We start from the raw sequence: 14,459 nt of genomic DNA, 5'->3' as shown, positions 1-14,459 counted from the left end.
AAGGAACAATTTCAACATGATTGTTCCCTAGTTTGCACCTAGAAATGATAAACTACATGAGTAAATCAGTCCCTGTAGAACTTTATTTAAATTTCCCTGATTTTAGAAATTTGAGTACATTTTGTGCAATAATTTGAGGAAAATCTTCAAATGGAAAGTTCTTAAACAGTTAGAAATTCCGTTATGTGATATAAGAACAGGAAAACTGAACACTGCAAATGTTGTGGATTTTAATGAATATTTGTATTTGAAGGGGTTGAGATATCTACCGCTCAATTAGTTGGTGTTTTCTATCATTTTTACTTTCTCGAGCCTGCTAAATTTGATTCTCTAAGGGGTCGGATTTGGCCCCCGGGCCTTGAGTTTGACACGTGCTTCAGTGGATATAAGATAAATCGTAAGATAGTAGGCACATCAGAAGACATCACACAGTGCTGACTAAACAGCTTTGAACAGTTATCACAAAAGTGTCGCTGTGCAACATGTTGGCAGCATCGAGCCCTATTACTCTAGTGTAAATTAATCTATGCAGTGGTAAAAGAAAATATCCAAACAAAGTGAAGCAAACACTCATTAGGAAACTGAACAGTTGTGCGTATAAGGCAGAAGCTTGTTTGTGGCCTTTTTTTTTTTTTTTCCATTTTGCATATAGTACATTTCACATTATAAAAGTTTTGGCATAAATGAAAAGTCAGACAAGGCACAGCTTTATTCAGTATCACCGCTTGCAGCTGGCATCTATGGAGCCTTTACTCCAGTGAATATTTATTTATACATGTGTGTCCTCACCAGTGAGATCAAGAAGAAAAACAGACTCAAGGTAATGTGTTGGGGAATAAAGGGAATCACAAAAAAAATTCACAGACTAATGTGCTCAACCCTTTTACTGTAGATTTCCACACAAAAAAAGGGTTCTGGTTTAAAAATCCTTCACTGGGAGGGTTCAGGTGCTGCGCTGGTTCACGGTGGTTTCAGAGTTTCACAGGATGGAGCAGAACTTGCTTCCACTGTGGCAACCGCTTTCCACTGTAGCACTGATCCTGGTCGTCATGGAGATTCGTAGCCTAGAGGGATGCTGGGAGGATGAGTGGCCAGCAGAGGAGTTGGTCTGTGGGCGAGGAGGTGGGTTTTCCAAACGCCAGGGTGGAACGCTTAAAAAGCTAAAAATGATGGAGGAAAAAAATATTTTTATGTTCTTTGGTGTAGTTCAATTCTACTGTTATCACTCAAAATGACAAATGTGAAGTATGCAATCTTCAATGCATTATTGTACAAAAGTGTCTATTAAATTACTTGAAGTCAATAAAGTAAACGTCCTCAAATGTCACATGAAGGGCAGATTCAGTGCCAAATCCTGCTGCTCTGAGTCTTTCTCACTGATGTCGGGCCAACTGTGTTTTAGCTTTTCCACTGAAAACATCACATTTAGCAATGGCCTTTTCTCTAAAGTTCATTCTAATTTATCTGTTCTTAAAAACAGGATTGTAAAGTTGTTATTGATCTGTTTTTATTAACATCCGTATTGATGGAATAAGATATGATGGTAATATTCTAAAAATCTATAAATATTGACAAACATTAACATTTTGGTAAGCAAGGACATGTTCTAGCATTTGTTTAGGAAAAAAGAAAACTACATTTCATTGCAACAAATTGATGCATTGTGCATCTGCACATCTATCAATTCCTGCATGGAGTTGTTTAGCAATTTGAGATACAGCATCTCATCATTAGGATTGACACAAATGGGCATGCACGTTTGCTCCTTATGGCCACAATGAGCCTGTGCACTCAAAAAAACTCACAAGAGCATCAATTTTGGAGTATGACACCCAGTTGCCTTGCCTAAATTGTTAACCTATATTGAACACATTTATTTATATTAAGTAAAACGTGCTAAAAAAAATGGGATAAATAATGTCAATCTATTAGTTGTCAGAATCTTACAGTATGTCTTACAAAGATGAAAGTATGCAAGCTTTCAAATTAGCAGCACAGTTTGGCGTTACTCAAAGATATCCAGTATATTCATTCCTCTGACATACTATATGTTCAGCCTGTTTTGGGCCTAGACGGCCCCAGAATACTTTGCAACTTCAGTTAGGTAAAGATGCGTAAAAATCAGTAATTGCTAAATGTGTGAAATAATGCATCAAGTAAATTGTCTATCCCTAAAACCTCTATACAGACTAATTAAAAAGGCAATATTCACCTGTATACTGTACATATGAGTAATTCAAACAGAGATCATTTGAGATTAACTGTAGAGCTTTGTTTGAATTTTCTATTTTTGTCCGTGACTAAAAATAACATATTGGCTCAGCTGAAGATAGAAGTACAGCCTGTAAAGTCAATTATAGTCGGTCCATGCCAGCTGTTTACTTCTCTGTTGCCTAGTTACCTGTTGTTATGCATCAGAATGTTATTGTTTTGCAGTGCACAGCTCTCATTGGCTGGCTCCATGTGTAGCAGGGACCTTTTGTTTCCCGGGTGTCCCTGGAATAAGATATTGTCATGAACAACACCTTTAACTGGCCCGTGCACAGCGATGCCACTGCCCTGGGTTGGTTGGACACGATTGCGTATTACCTATTAGAATAAATAAAAGGGATTAAAAAAAATCTAAATACAGTATATCAAAACATCGAATAAAATAAGCCTGTATGCATCTTACTTTGACGTCAGCACTACCGGAGACCTGGATCCCATAACGGTTTCCAACAACATCATTCTCAACCATCTGCCCATTTCCACTGAAAGAGATGCCGTGGCCACTGTTTTCATAGATGCCATTGCCGCGAAGCTCCACTCTGCAGTCTTTCTCCACGGAAACGCCGCCTCGACTATTTTCTAGGATACAGTTTGTGGCAAGTCGTGTCAGCTGACCGCTCTGCAGCACGGCGACGCCGGGACCGCGGTTATTGTTTATTAGGTTAGCGAAGACATTCAGAGCCTCACTGCTCTTCACATAAAGTCCCACTGTTGAAAAAAACACAACGGACATTAACAGTTAGGAACAATAAATATTTTCTTATTCATATTTTCCCCTGTAGGAGGGAATGTTGATATGAATTATTATTCATGGTGTCTTTTTGACATAATGACTGAAATACTCCTCATAATAAAATACATAATTACATTAATCCTTATAATAAAATATATCCTTTGTCAGACCAACTTTTTTTAGGCCTGTTTTCTGGAACAAGGACAAATAGTTTCAAAACATCTGATTTAATCTAAATATATTAACAACACAAGCTTTACGTAAGCAATGAGAGAAGTCAGATATAACAACCTCAAAGACAGTCAGCAAGTACTTAAAAAAAAACAGATTAACAAATAAAACATCTGCCTTCTCTATGAAATACTAAACTTAATGTACATTAAACAACTCCTATACATATACCAAATAAATCAAATAAGCATACACCTTAGACCCCTAAATGATAAACAACAACTGATCAATAATAATCTTGTACGTAGTTTGTATTGCTTTAAATCAGCAGTAAATGTCATCGTTAATTAATTGCAATAACTGATTTCTAAATGTAAAATCCTTCTAATTAAAGACTACTATAAATCCCTGCCTTGCTCAAATAAAATGTTTGTCTTCATGAGATGAGATATCTTTTATTATCCTTTAAATTTGCTTTTCAGTTATATCCCCATCCAGGAAACATGAAAAGACAATCACATATGACATGGGAGGACAGGAGCAGAGAGAACAGTGGGTCACCACTAAGGCAGTGCCCCGTATCTTGATGAAAAGTGGAATAACATGAGGTAAGAAGAGGAAAAAAAAAAAAATGCCACACTAATGTGCGACATCTAAATGTTTCCACTCTGACAATCACAAATATCTTACGTATCATAACAAAAGAAAACACATAGCAAGCCAGGCGCCATGCCAAAGTGAGGAGGGACACTAGATAACAACGACTGGACAAACTGCTGAGAAAATCTACATTCGGGGTTGGGGTCAGTCGACCCTGGGGCCCACAGCTCCGTTAGATGAGTGCCTGTTTTCCTATTGACTTGATATTCTTGTTGATTAATTTCTGTTCATTTAAAATCTATTAATAAAACGATTGAGTCGAGCAAAAAAAAGAAGAAGTGATAATTAGTGTTGGGTGCAACAGATGATTCCATACCTCCATTGTAACTCATGCAGTTACTCTCCACCAGGGCCACGCTGATGGAGCGGCGTGCAGACTGACGGCCATCCTCGCTGTCCAGGTCGCTCTCCCAGGCAAACAACTCTCTTTCTTCATTAAAGTTCTCCTGTCCGTCCCCATCAACCCCCCTCCTTTCCCCACTCACTCCATCTCCAACCATCTCTTCCTGGCCCGGCCAGTTCCCCTCCCTGGCTTCAATGTTCTCTGGGTCCTTCCTGCAGAACACGGCCAGCCCATACATGTGATTATGGATGATGAGGTTTCCCAGGAGCTGTGGGAGGCTGGATGACATCACCCAAACCCCACAGCCTTTGTTACCTGAAGAGATCAGAGGAACATCAGCATAAATACTCTCTATTAAGGGTAGTCACATTACAAGATAAAGTTTGTATTGAAAAATAACGCACAGTAGACGTGATTTCCCTCGATGAGTCCTCGACCTTTCTCTCCCACCACCACTCCGTCCGAATAGCCGTGACAGATGTAATTGTTCCTCAAGACAGGATCGCTGCCTCTGCGAATGTCCACCCCACCCCACTGATTCTCTCTGATTACGTTATCTAACGATAAAGCATATTGATAGTTAAACATAGATATTATTAAATATCCATACATGTAAACACATTACACAGTGTTAAAATAAGCATAATATGATCTACAATTTACCTGTAATCATCCCTCTACCATTCTCGTTGACAGCGATTCCTCCAGCTTGACCCTGAAAAATGTGATTCCCACTGAACCAGGAAGCAAAACAAAGGGAAACAAGATTATAAAAGGATAGCATATGCACAGTAAATTCATTTTATCGGTTAGCACCTGAATATCATAACCTCAGTGTAAACCGACACAAGCAACAGTGACGTTAAAATGCTCAGAGAGCGACACAACCTCACTGCTCCACCATGGGGTATAGCAAAAAACATCAAAGAGAATGATTGTTTTGCTTCAATATTAGAGAAAAGATCAAAACAAACAAAAATATCTACGCAAAGACAAGACTTTGGATCAATTGAGTGTATAAAAATATTAAAGACAGACACATTTGCATTTCTAACTTATTTTATGGGCTAGGATTATAGCAGCCATGACTCAAGTTTATCTAGAGCCTCATTCAAAGTTAAATTGGCAGTGGGTTGGCACCCTGTTGGACGGTTTGTGGTGCATTTGCACGTGTTACACATTCCATAAACATAAATATTAGGTTAAATGGAGTAAAGGAAATCGGCTGCATGAGGAAATACGTGTGTGATTGTAATCCCCTGTGGGTGACTTCCAAAGTGACAATTAACATAGGCTGAAATAGGAAATATTAAACAAAAATATCAAGAAAAATGAAAATACAGCATGAATTTTGCAAACAACATTCTGATATTATTATGGTTCATTAAACATGGGTATACCTAAAATGTGTACAGAGCTAAATCCTTCACTTAGGGGAAGAAACAGCTTCATGTTACAGTATTTGTTGTACCTCCTCAGTGTGAAAACGTGTCTATACCATATTCTGAATAACAAGTATTAGAAAATACCAGTATCTTACATTAAGCTACAGGACAGATTTGACTCATATAACCCACCTTACTTCAGGATTTCCACTGAAAAGAATATATATTCCAGCCTCTTTGTTGTTATAGATCTGGTTACTCCGGATTGAACCTCTTCCGTTGCCAAGGACGACAACTCCAGAACGTAAACCACTGTGTATTTTGTTGCACTGAGGGTGGAAAGAAAAAAGAAAAGTGAGGAAAAATACAGCAGCATGGACAAATGTAGAAAAAGTCTCTATTTCTATTTCTCACTGTAGAATCTCTAAAATTGCAGATGAGATAGTGATACGTTTGATCGAAACCCAGCATTAATGTAAATTAACTGTAAAACTTCAAATTAAGCAACTAATACACATTATGTGAAATACATTTTGTTAGTTACATTTTTATCATAAATTAGCTTACCAATTATGTAATTTAGCAGTCGTGTAAAGAAAATAATTTTTGTTTTGAAGAAGTTTTTTCAACATTGAAAACATTTTGGTATTCATTTATAAAGCAAATAAATAATTTTAAAACAAAACCATAAGCATTTCTGAATAACAATTGAAATACTGTGGCAACTATGAATATATTGTGCAGTCCATTTGTTTCAAAATTCACATAATTAGGTCACAAACACAAAAGTATAGCTGCGTTCCAGAAGGCAAAGTGTAAATATATCATTATATGGTGCAGGTAGTTATTAATGAACCCACCCTGTTGTTTCATTCATTACCAACAGTTTTGCCATCTTTCCTGCAAATTTACAGAATTTATATTATCTGAAGTAATATTTAAATCAGATCTTTCTAGAGGAAACACTTTAGTTTAGGGAACACCTATTATCCATGAATTAGTTGCTTATTAGCATTAGTAACATATTGGCTCTTATTTAGTCAGCCTTAAGTACTTACTAATGCCTTATTCTTATTAATCTAATTAAAATCGAATTAATGTAATTAAAATTATGTCCTTAATAACCTGCACTGACAACATGTTTATTGTATATATTACTATATTATATTTATTTAGTATATATACTATATTATTATAGCATATATACTATCTATTCTATTGTTTGCTATTGCACCTTTTTTAAGCACCTGTAAGCTGTTATGGCAATTTTTATATTCATCATCATATCGTCAAATGTATGGTCATGTGTACAATTTGTCATGTTTTAATACATGATGACTCCATTACTCTTTGCACTTTTGAACAGCTGAATCATGTTAGATTAAACAGTACAGATTGCAGTGCAACACAGAGTCTCTGCTGAAGGCCAAAACTCAAACTCACATGCAGATATACACGAACGCACACACTATCAAGGATAGATTAGAGTGGCGCCCAACCTTCCTCATAATATACACGTCTTCATCATCCTCAAATGTTTCCACTGTTGGGCATCTGACTCCCCCCTTCTCCTCACCTCAGGGTGGAACTTTTCTGTTATCTGTATAAAAGCTTAAGCTGTGAAACTGTTAGTTAGAGTGGGTCTTGCCTTTTTTGCTCTGCCACAAGCCTTTTGCCTTTCATTCTTTCAGGATGGAAGCTTCTTTTTTACTCCTTTTTATTTTATTTCATAATAAATCTTTTTTATAAAATCATCAATGCCTCGCCTGGACTCCATCATTCAACCAGAGCAATAAATCATGTCTCCAAATGAGGTCAACCGCAAATTTTCCGTGACAAAGCCAAAAGCAAATTCCTAGTTGTGAATTCTGTTCATCAACAAAGGCAATAAAACAGGGTTAGGATTAAGGTTAGGGTTAACGTTAACCCTAACCTTAATCCTAATCCAAATCCTAGCATGTTGAAATCATAATTCATATACAACAACTTCCTTACTTACTACTAATTCGTAATAATTATGAGGTTATTGAGGGAAAACTCTTAGTTAATGGCTTTCTGGTTGTATATTAAGGCCATGCAGAATAAGGCATTAATAAGTACTTAATAATGACTAATTAAGAGTCCATAATATGTTACTAATTTGCATGCTAATATGCATCTAATTAATGGTTAATAGGCGTTACCGAAAATTCTTCTTCTATGGTATTTTAATTTTGTGTTTCACTAAACCGCACTAATTTGTCATCTAGTAGCGGACTACAACGGGCTTTTCATTTCAACACTGCACATTTCTACAGCATTAATGTTCACGTCCACATTAATTGGATGAGAAAACAACCATCTTTAAAAATTCTGTGCATTACCACGATGGTGGGGTTAGCCCCTTTCCGGATGTCCAGCCCCGCCTCTCCATTGCAATGGATGTTGTTTTCTGCGATGAGACCCTGAGCCGAGAGTCGCAGAAACACTCCTGATGCTCGGCACTCGCACACCTCATTTCTCAGCATAATTATCTGAATGAGGAGAGACAGAAAACTCTAGTGACACTTTAATAGGAAACTGCTACTGAATTTATAATAATAATAGATGCATACAGTATATAGTAGAGCTGCACGATTATGACCAAAATGATAATCGCGATTACTTGGATCAGTATTGTATTCACGATTATTCATCATGTTGCGGAAAACGTCTGTAATTTTTCTTAACTACTTATTAACAAACAATATCTGAACAGCTTAGAGTGAAAAAGAAAAGCTTTAAACAAGAACAATTATAAATACTCAAATTTACTCAAGTATTTTAAATTTACTATGGGCTTAATATACAAATTCACTGTTACAGACTCATAGTGGAACTCCATGAAAACAATTACAGCGTATAAAGAAAAGTTAAGCACATCAGGTTTTAACCTATGGCTGCACAATTAATAGAATTTTAATCGTGATCACAATTTTGGTCGCCACAATTAAAATTAACCTGATCTTCTGCATTATTTACATTTAATATACGGGCTCTGCACTCTGTAATAGAGTATTTATTTAGTTAGCTTTTGATACATTTTACATTCTTGGGTTAATTTAAAAAAAAGAATAATTCCATTTTAAAGCTTAATGTTGCACTGTAAACTGTTCACATATTGTTTGTTTAAAAGTAGTGCAATAAAAACAGATTTGTCCCTAATATGGTAATATGATAATAATAATGATTATCAAGATTATTTTTGTAATGTTGTAATCATGATTATAATCACAATTACAACATTGATCAAGAAACAAATTAACTAATTAATCCGACCTAATTAGATACATTTTTCTTAATAAGAACCAGTAAAAAAGCAGCGCACATGACTCGCTCTCATCAGTCTAGTTTACAGTGTGAAGCGTTGCTCGCTTAAGGTAGCTTAACGAAGCCTTAATCATGTGTTCGCCCCCTGGTGGTTGGCTGACTACTGGGGCTATGCAGCAGAGCCCGCTTTTTAAATGTAAAAATTGCGGACGATCAGGTCAATTTAATCGTGGAGGCTTGAAGCGTAATCACAATAAAATTTTATTAATTGTGCAGCCTTAATATCTATATATAAAGAAAGGAATCTCTGTCTGTCTGTCTGTTCCTCAAATATCTCTGCGAATCAGTCTCAGATTGACCTGAGACTTTCAACATGGCTGCTGCTTGGTTCAAAGGTGTGCGACGTCAGATTTGTTTGGACTGCAATAACGCCGTTTACAAATTATTTCAGAAAATTGTCCACTGGGACTGCTCAATGTTGACAGGTAGTCATGGTAACTCAGGATAAGTTGAACGCTACAGGAGTGACTGGACAAAGGGCTTTTAAAAATGTCTAGAGTGGGTCTAATATCCTAAAAAACACTGCACATAAATATTGACTAGCAGGTGTCCTCAGTGAGCAACATTTGTAACTAAGGTGAGTAATAATAATAACCAAAAAATATTAAAATAAAAATAGGCTTTCACTATATATATGTAACCTATATTACAGTGCTAATGATTATGCTCTTCACAGGTCATTCAGTCGACTAGCTACAAGTTAGTCTGTTTATACTGCCAGATTTCATCCCATTTGAGATGATGTTAGCTTTGTTTGTTGCAAACCTTTATGCGGATTTTACTTTTAGTCTGAATACAAGAGGAATTAAAGCTCCCATGTAAACATCCATTTTACACATGCCCAAAGTGTTTTTTTCATTGATTCTCTCAATCATTAGTTAGAGGGTGATTTGCTCCTTTCTAACTGCAGGGTGAGCCCAAACACCTCACTCCAATTTGATGACGCGTTCCCACTTTGATGACGAATTTGACGTGGCACTGAGCTAAAGAAGCCACGCCTCCAGGAAGCTCTTTGCCGTGATTGACATGTAAACAAACATGCTCACGAAAGTGAGCATTTCAGTGTCCTTTGCGCAGTGCTATGTATGTATTTTCTACAGTCTATGTATGTACCGGCAAACGCCCCGCCCCCACGCACCGTTTCGTGTTTATAAAGCAGCATGAGCTTTGCTACGGAGTGGGTGGGTGGAGGGTGGGCCGTCCTCTGGCCCTACGTCACCGTGCGGGAGGAGGAAGTCAGTGTCCTATAGACATGCCCACTCATGAATATGCATAAGTAAGCTGCAAATCAGCCTGTTTGTGTAGAGTTGCTCAGAAAGTGACTTTTCAGAGGCTAAAACTCTGGAAAACACGTGAGTTAGAGAAAATAAACCTCAAATACTATGTTTTTGGGGTTCTTAGAACAAATGGCGATGGGTGAAAAATAGCATGACTGGGACCTTTAACCTTCCACTTTTCTATAGCAAGACATTTCCTACGAGCACTGCACTAGTATAGGTTAATGCAAGTATTAAATCACATTGTAATGATGACAGGAAAGGTTTGATCTTATTTACTGTGGAGTTCTGGATGCAGCGAACAGCGTAATTCAGCCCACGGAACACATTTTCCTCCAGCCGAGCTTGTCCATAATTAGACAAGTGCACGCCACCCTTCCCATCCCTTAAAAGACAGCGTCGGAGGATGCAGCCAAAGGTGGATGCTGCCAACATTTGAGCCTTTGGGTCCCTGTCTAGTTCCTGCTGCAGGGTGAGGGGTTCAGGGGTCGTAGTTGGGGGATCAGGGGATGAGGCGAGCGGCACTGAGCCATCTGGCTGAGTTTCAAGCAAATGGGACAGGCCATGACAATCCCATGGGATCTTGTAATCCAGTTTGAATTGCTTTTTGGCATTATTGGTTTCCTCTCTGTCTCTGCTCTCCTCATCGCCCTCACTGTGTTCCCCATCACTCCAACCATCTCCAATCACCGTGCTCTGACACTGAGGGTCTACTCCGGTCCTACGCCTCCAGTCCTCATTGTTTTTAACGTTAGCAGCAGAAGGAGGAGGAGCAGGGGGAGCATGAGGCCCACCGGTGGAGCCAACAGGCAGGTCCTTGGCTGAGCTTTTGGTTTCAGAAGCAACACATGTTGGAAACATTCTGGTCAGAGCTGCCAAGTGCTTACAAGCCCAGTTCCTCTCTGCCACTGGAGGGCCCTCTACCGTTACAGAAGCCGTGTCACTTCCCGAAAAGTCACAACTGTCCAACAGACTGAGAACGACACCCAGGAAGTGAGCCGAGCTGCCTTGTGAGAAAGAGCAAAAGCGTGCCTGGCACGTTCCTGGTCCGCGGACCTGCAGCTGAGCACCCTCGAAGTTGCAGTTGTCAAGTTGGACGTGACCCCATGACGTCTGAAGGAAAACAATGAAAAGTGTGTCAGCGTCGGTGGAGTGAGAAGAAAATCTATTTTTTAACAACAGATTTATAAATTTACCAAACTAATAAAACTTATGACTTGATCATAAAGGAACTTAGATGGATTATCAAAAGCTTGTTCAGACAAAAAAGAACAATCATAACTTCACTAAATCACTAAATATCAGTCTTTTTTAGAGCTTTTGACTTATTGAATTAACTGCTTATGGACCTGAAAGACAAGTCAATTTTACGCATATTTAAAAAATCTTTTACTCATCTTAATGTATATATGATGTATTTTTTTTCTAATCTCTGTTGCACTGACACTTAATCAAACAGAGAATTTTGATTTGTCTAGGACTACAAAGTGCTGTAGTGATTAAAGACTTCCTCTATGAATCTGGCCGTTATTGTCCCCATAATTTCTTAAAATCTATATTAAGGAAAATGAGCAAAAACAAATCCTAAAGAATTAGCATCATTGATTTGATACTTTTTGAGTGGCCTCCAAAGTAAATGCACAAAATGAAAGAAATACACAAAACAGCAAAAATTAACAAAATTAATACAGCAAAAACAAATAAAAAACAAGATTACAAATAAATTGCACGACAAGACAACAAAAATACCAAAATGTACACATAAGACGACCACAAAAATAACAGGAAATCATACAAAACGACTCCAAACACACAAAATTATAACAAAAACACAGAAATTGACTTATATAACACACAAAAACAGACTAAACCCTTAGTTTTTTCCCTGTATTTATATTTAGATTGGTTATTGTAATAAATACATGACTGCTGGTTGTAATGTGGCCCTCAGATCAGACAATCACTATTTTGTGGCCCCTACTGTGATCAAAGTGGCCCATGTCTGTCTAGCAGTAATAAGATGAATGAGTTAGGTAAGACCAAACCGTACTCATGAACACACAAAACAAACCTTCCATAAATGATAAATGATGAGTCATCCCACCTTGTAGACCACAGTGGAGAACCAAGGAGGCATGAAGACTAGATTACAGAGTCTGGCAGTGGGGCACTGCTGGTCCATGCACACAAGGAGGGCCACTTCACCCAGGCGTCCCAGTCCAACCAGCTCCACGGGCACTTTCAAAGCCACCTCAGCCTGCTCCTCATACACTCCTGGATGAAGAATCACACGATCGTATGGCCCCACTACCCCAAGGGCCCCGCGCAGAGTCTCAAACTCACACCCAGGCCCCACGTGCCAAATCCTTCGGTCTTTTCTCCTGCGAAAAAACAAGAGGCAGGCTGAAGACTGGAGCTCTGGCCCGTTTTGAGTCCAGGTCCGTGTGGCGAGGGCGTGCTGCTTCAGGGCCTCCCTCCAGGATGGGGGCTCCAGGTGGGGCTGACTGGGCCAGTTGGGATGTCGGCACTCGGGGCAGCCCAGGCACAGCTGTCTCCAGCGGGTGTTGTCTAAGGAGAAGATGAGTTCCCTCCAGGCTCGGCACACCTGGCAGCAGCGGCCCAGGTCAGGGAGGGGCAGGTAGGCCAGGATCACCCTCCACAGCTCCACAGGGAGGCTGCCCACCTCCATGACAGCAGGAGGGAGGGGGGTGGGGGGTACCTGGAAACAGGAAACTGTAACACAACAACAATAATACTGGGTAGACCTTACAGGATGGTATTACAATGCGTGACTGTTGGATTTCATTATTATAGTGGTTTTATCTGTTGCAGATAAATAACGCTTTAAGCAGACTGGCAAGAAACGATCAAAACTGCCGTCGTGTTACGTGTAAATCAGCTGAAACTTGATGGTAAAATGACAACCATTGTTGGATAAAAGCAGTACCTTCAGGTTTTTCACCGGTGTGCCATACTTGGATGGATCAACAACACATGTCGAGTGGAGGAAGAAAGCAGCTTCCGGGCGTCATGTTTAGCGCAGACCTGGGTCCTCCCAGTTCCACAGCAGCAGTCCATGCTAGCCGCTAATATGCCGTGTTTCTAAAACACTTCAGACGCTCACTTTCCGTCTCACAACAGCAGCAGAATATCAGCAGAGGAAATACACTTCTCCATCTTCCGCTTCCCTAAAGTGGGCGGTGACTTAGTGGGTCGTCCTCATACAAACAACGGCTCATCTTCTCCTTTCTACCAAACATGTCTGGTTGGCTGGTCAGATAAGTCTCTGATGTCGTCAATGTCAAACATAAGGTCGGAGGGCCTAATCAGGCCCGCCAGGCTGTCCAGTTCAGTCCTATGGAAGGTTTAGGGCCGTGGTTCTCAAACTGGGGTCCTCTATGGATGTAGATTTGTGTCTTAATTATAATTAAAAAAAATTTAAATAAAAAAATAATAATTAACTTTTCAATAAAAAAAACCCTTTTTAAAAATATAAAATAACAAAACAAGGAAGAAAAAAAAACAAAAACATTTTCAATCAAAGAAAAAAAGTGTTGAAATGCAATTATTTGGGTCTCAAATGTTTTTTGTTTTTGTTTTTTTTTGTTGCACTTTTTTTTTCTTTGATTGAAAATATTAATTTTTGATTGAAGTCAATGTTTTTTTTAAAAAAAAATGTATTATTGAAAATTTTTTTTTTTTTTTTTTTTTTTTGATTGAATGATAAAGACACAAATTTACCTCCATCGTCCTCGAGCTGTAGCTCGGAGGTCCGGAATATAATTTTTAAAAAACTATTATTCATCAAACCTAAAATGGCATGTACAGTATAAGATACTGGACATGACGCACACCTGTATCACTGTGAAGTGTGTAATGACCTCAATGGCTATAAAAATCATGCAAAAAAGTAATTGTAATACATTCGCTCATAGTAAATAAAAAGGTATTACTAATACGTTAAACGCATTTTATGTTATATACAAGCACTGTTCATTTTTCATAGTCAAATTTCAAATTCATAGTCTATTGAGTAAAATGCAACTTGGTTTTAATCATCATGATATTTCAGTTATAGTCTAGGTTTAGTCAAACAATTATTGTATATCTTTTTTTCTAAAAAAAAGCCTAAAATTCTCTGTTTATTACAATGTTGAATAATAAATACATTTTATACATCAAACTCTACCCATCAGCTCAATAGATATGATTTTATGTTGGTTTATTACATTTTTTGTCATTTTTTTCTAATTTTTAAGTAAGTGTATGGT

The 14,459-nt window shown here is 38.3% G+C and overlaps 1 protein-coding gene across 2 annotated transcripts; it reads right to left on the bottom strand.

The window, feature by feature from the left end:
* Positions 1-642: 642 nt before the first annotated feature.
* fbxo10 (F-box protein 10) lies at positions 643-13,467 on the bottom strand. Of its 2 annotated transcripts, none has more exons than XM_028456726.1 (11): positions 13,136-13,467; positions 12,293-12,921; positions 10,468-11,301; positions 7,927-8,076; positions 5,756-5,892; positions 4,842-4,912; positions 4,583-4,735; positions 4,152-4,493; positions 2,675-2,979; positions 2,402-2,589; positions 643-1,160 (listed from the first exon to the last, which is right to left on the bottom strand). In XM_028456726.1, the coding sequence occupies exons 2-11, from the start codon at positions 12,875-12,877 to the stop codon at positions 980-982; spliced, it is 2,946 nt and encodes a 981-aa protein (XP_028312527.1). In that variant the 5' UTR covers positions 12,878-12,921; positions 13,136-13,467; the 3' UTR covers positions 643-979. The 2 variants fall into 2 exon arrangements, with proteins under 2 accessions (XP_028312527.1, XP_028312537.1); XM_028456736.1 differs by having other exon boundaries at positions 12,293-12,907.
* Positions 13,468-14,459: the final 992 nt, after the last annotated feature.

The sequence above is a fragment of the Gouania willdenowi genome, chromosome 1, assembly GCF_900634775.1.
Source record: "Gouania willdenowi chromosome 1, fGouWil2.1, whole genome shotgun sequence".
Classification (NCBI taxonomy): Eukaryota; Metazoa; Chordata; class Actinopteri; order Blenniiformes; family Gobiesocidae; genus Gouania; species Gouania willdenowi.
The sequence above is the reverse complement of the archived record's forward strand: the minus strand, read 5'-3'. Positions and strand labels throughout refer to the sequence as shown.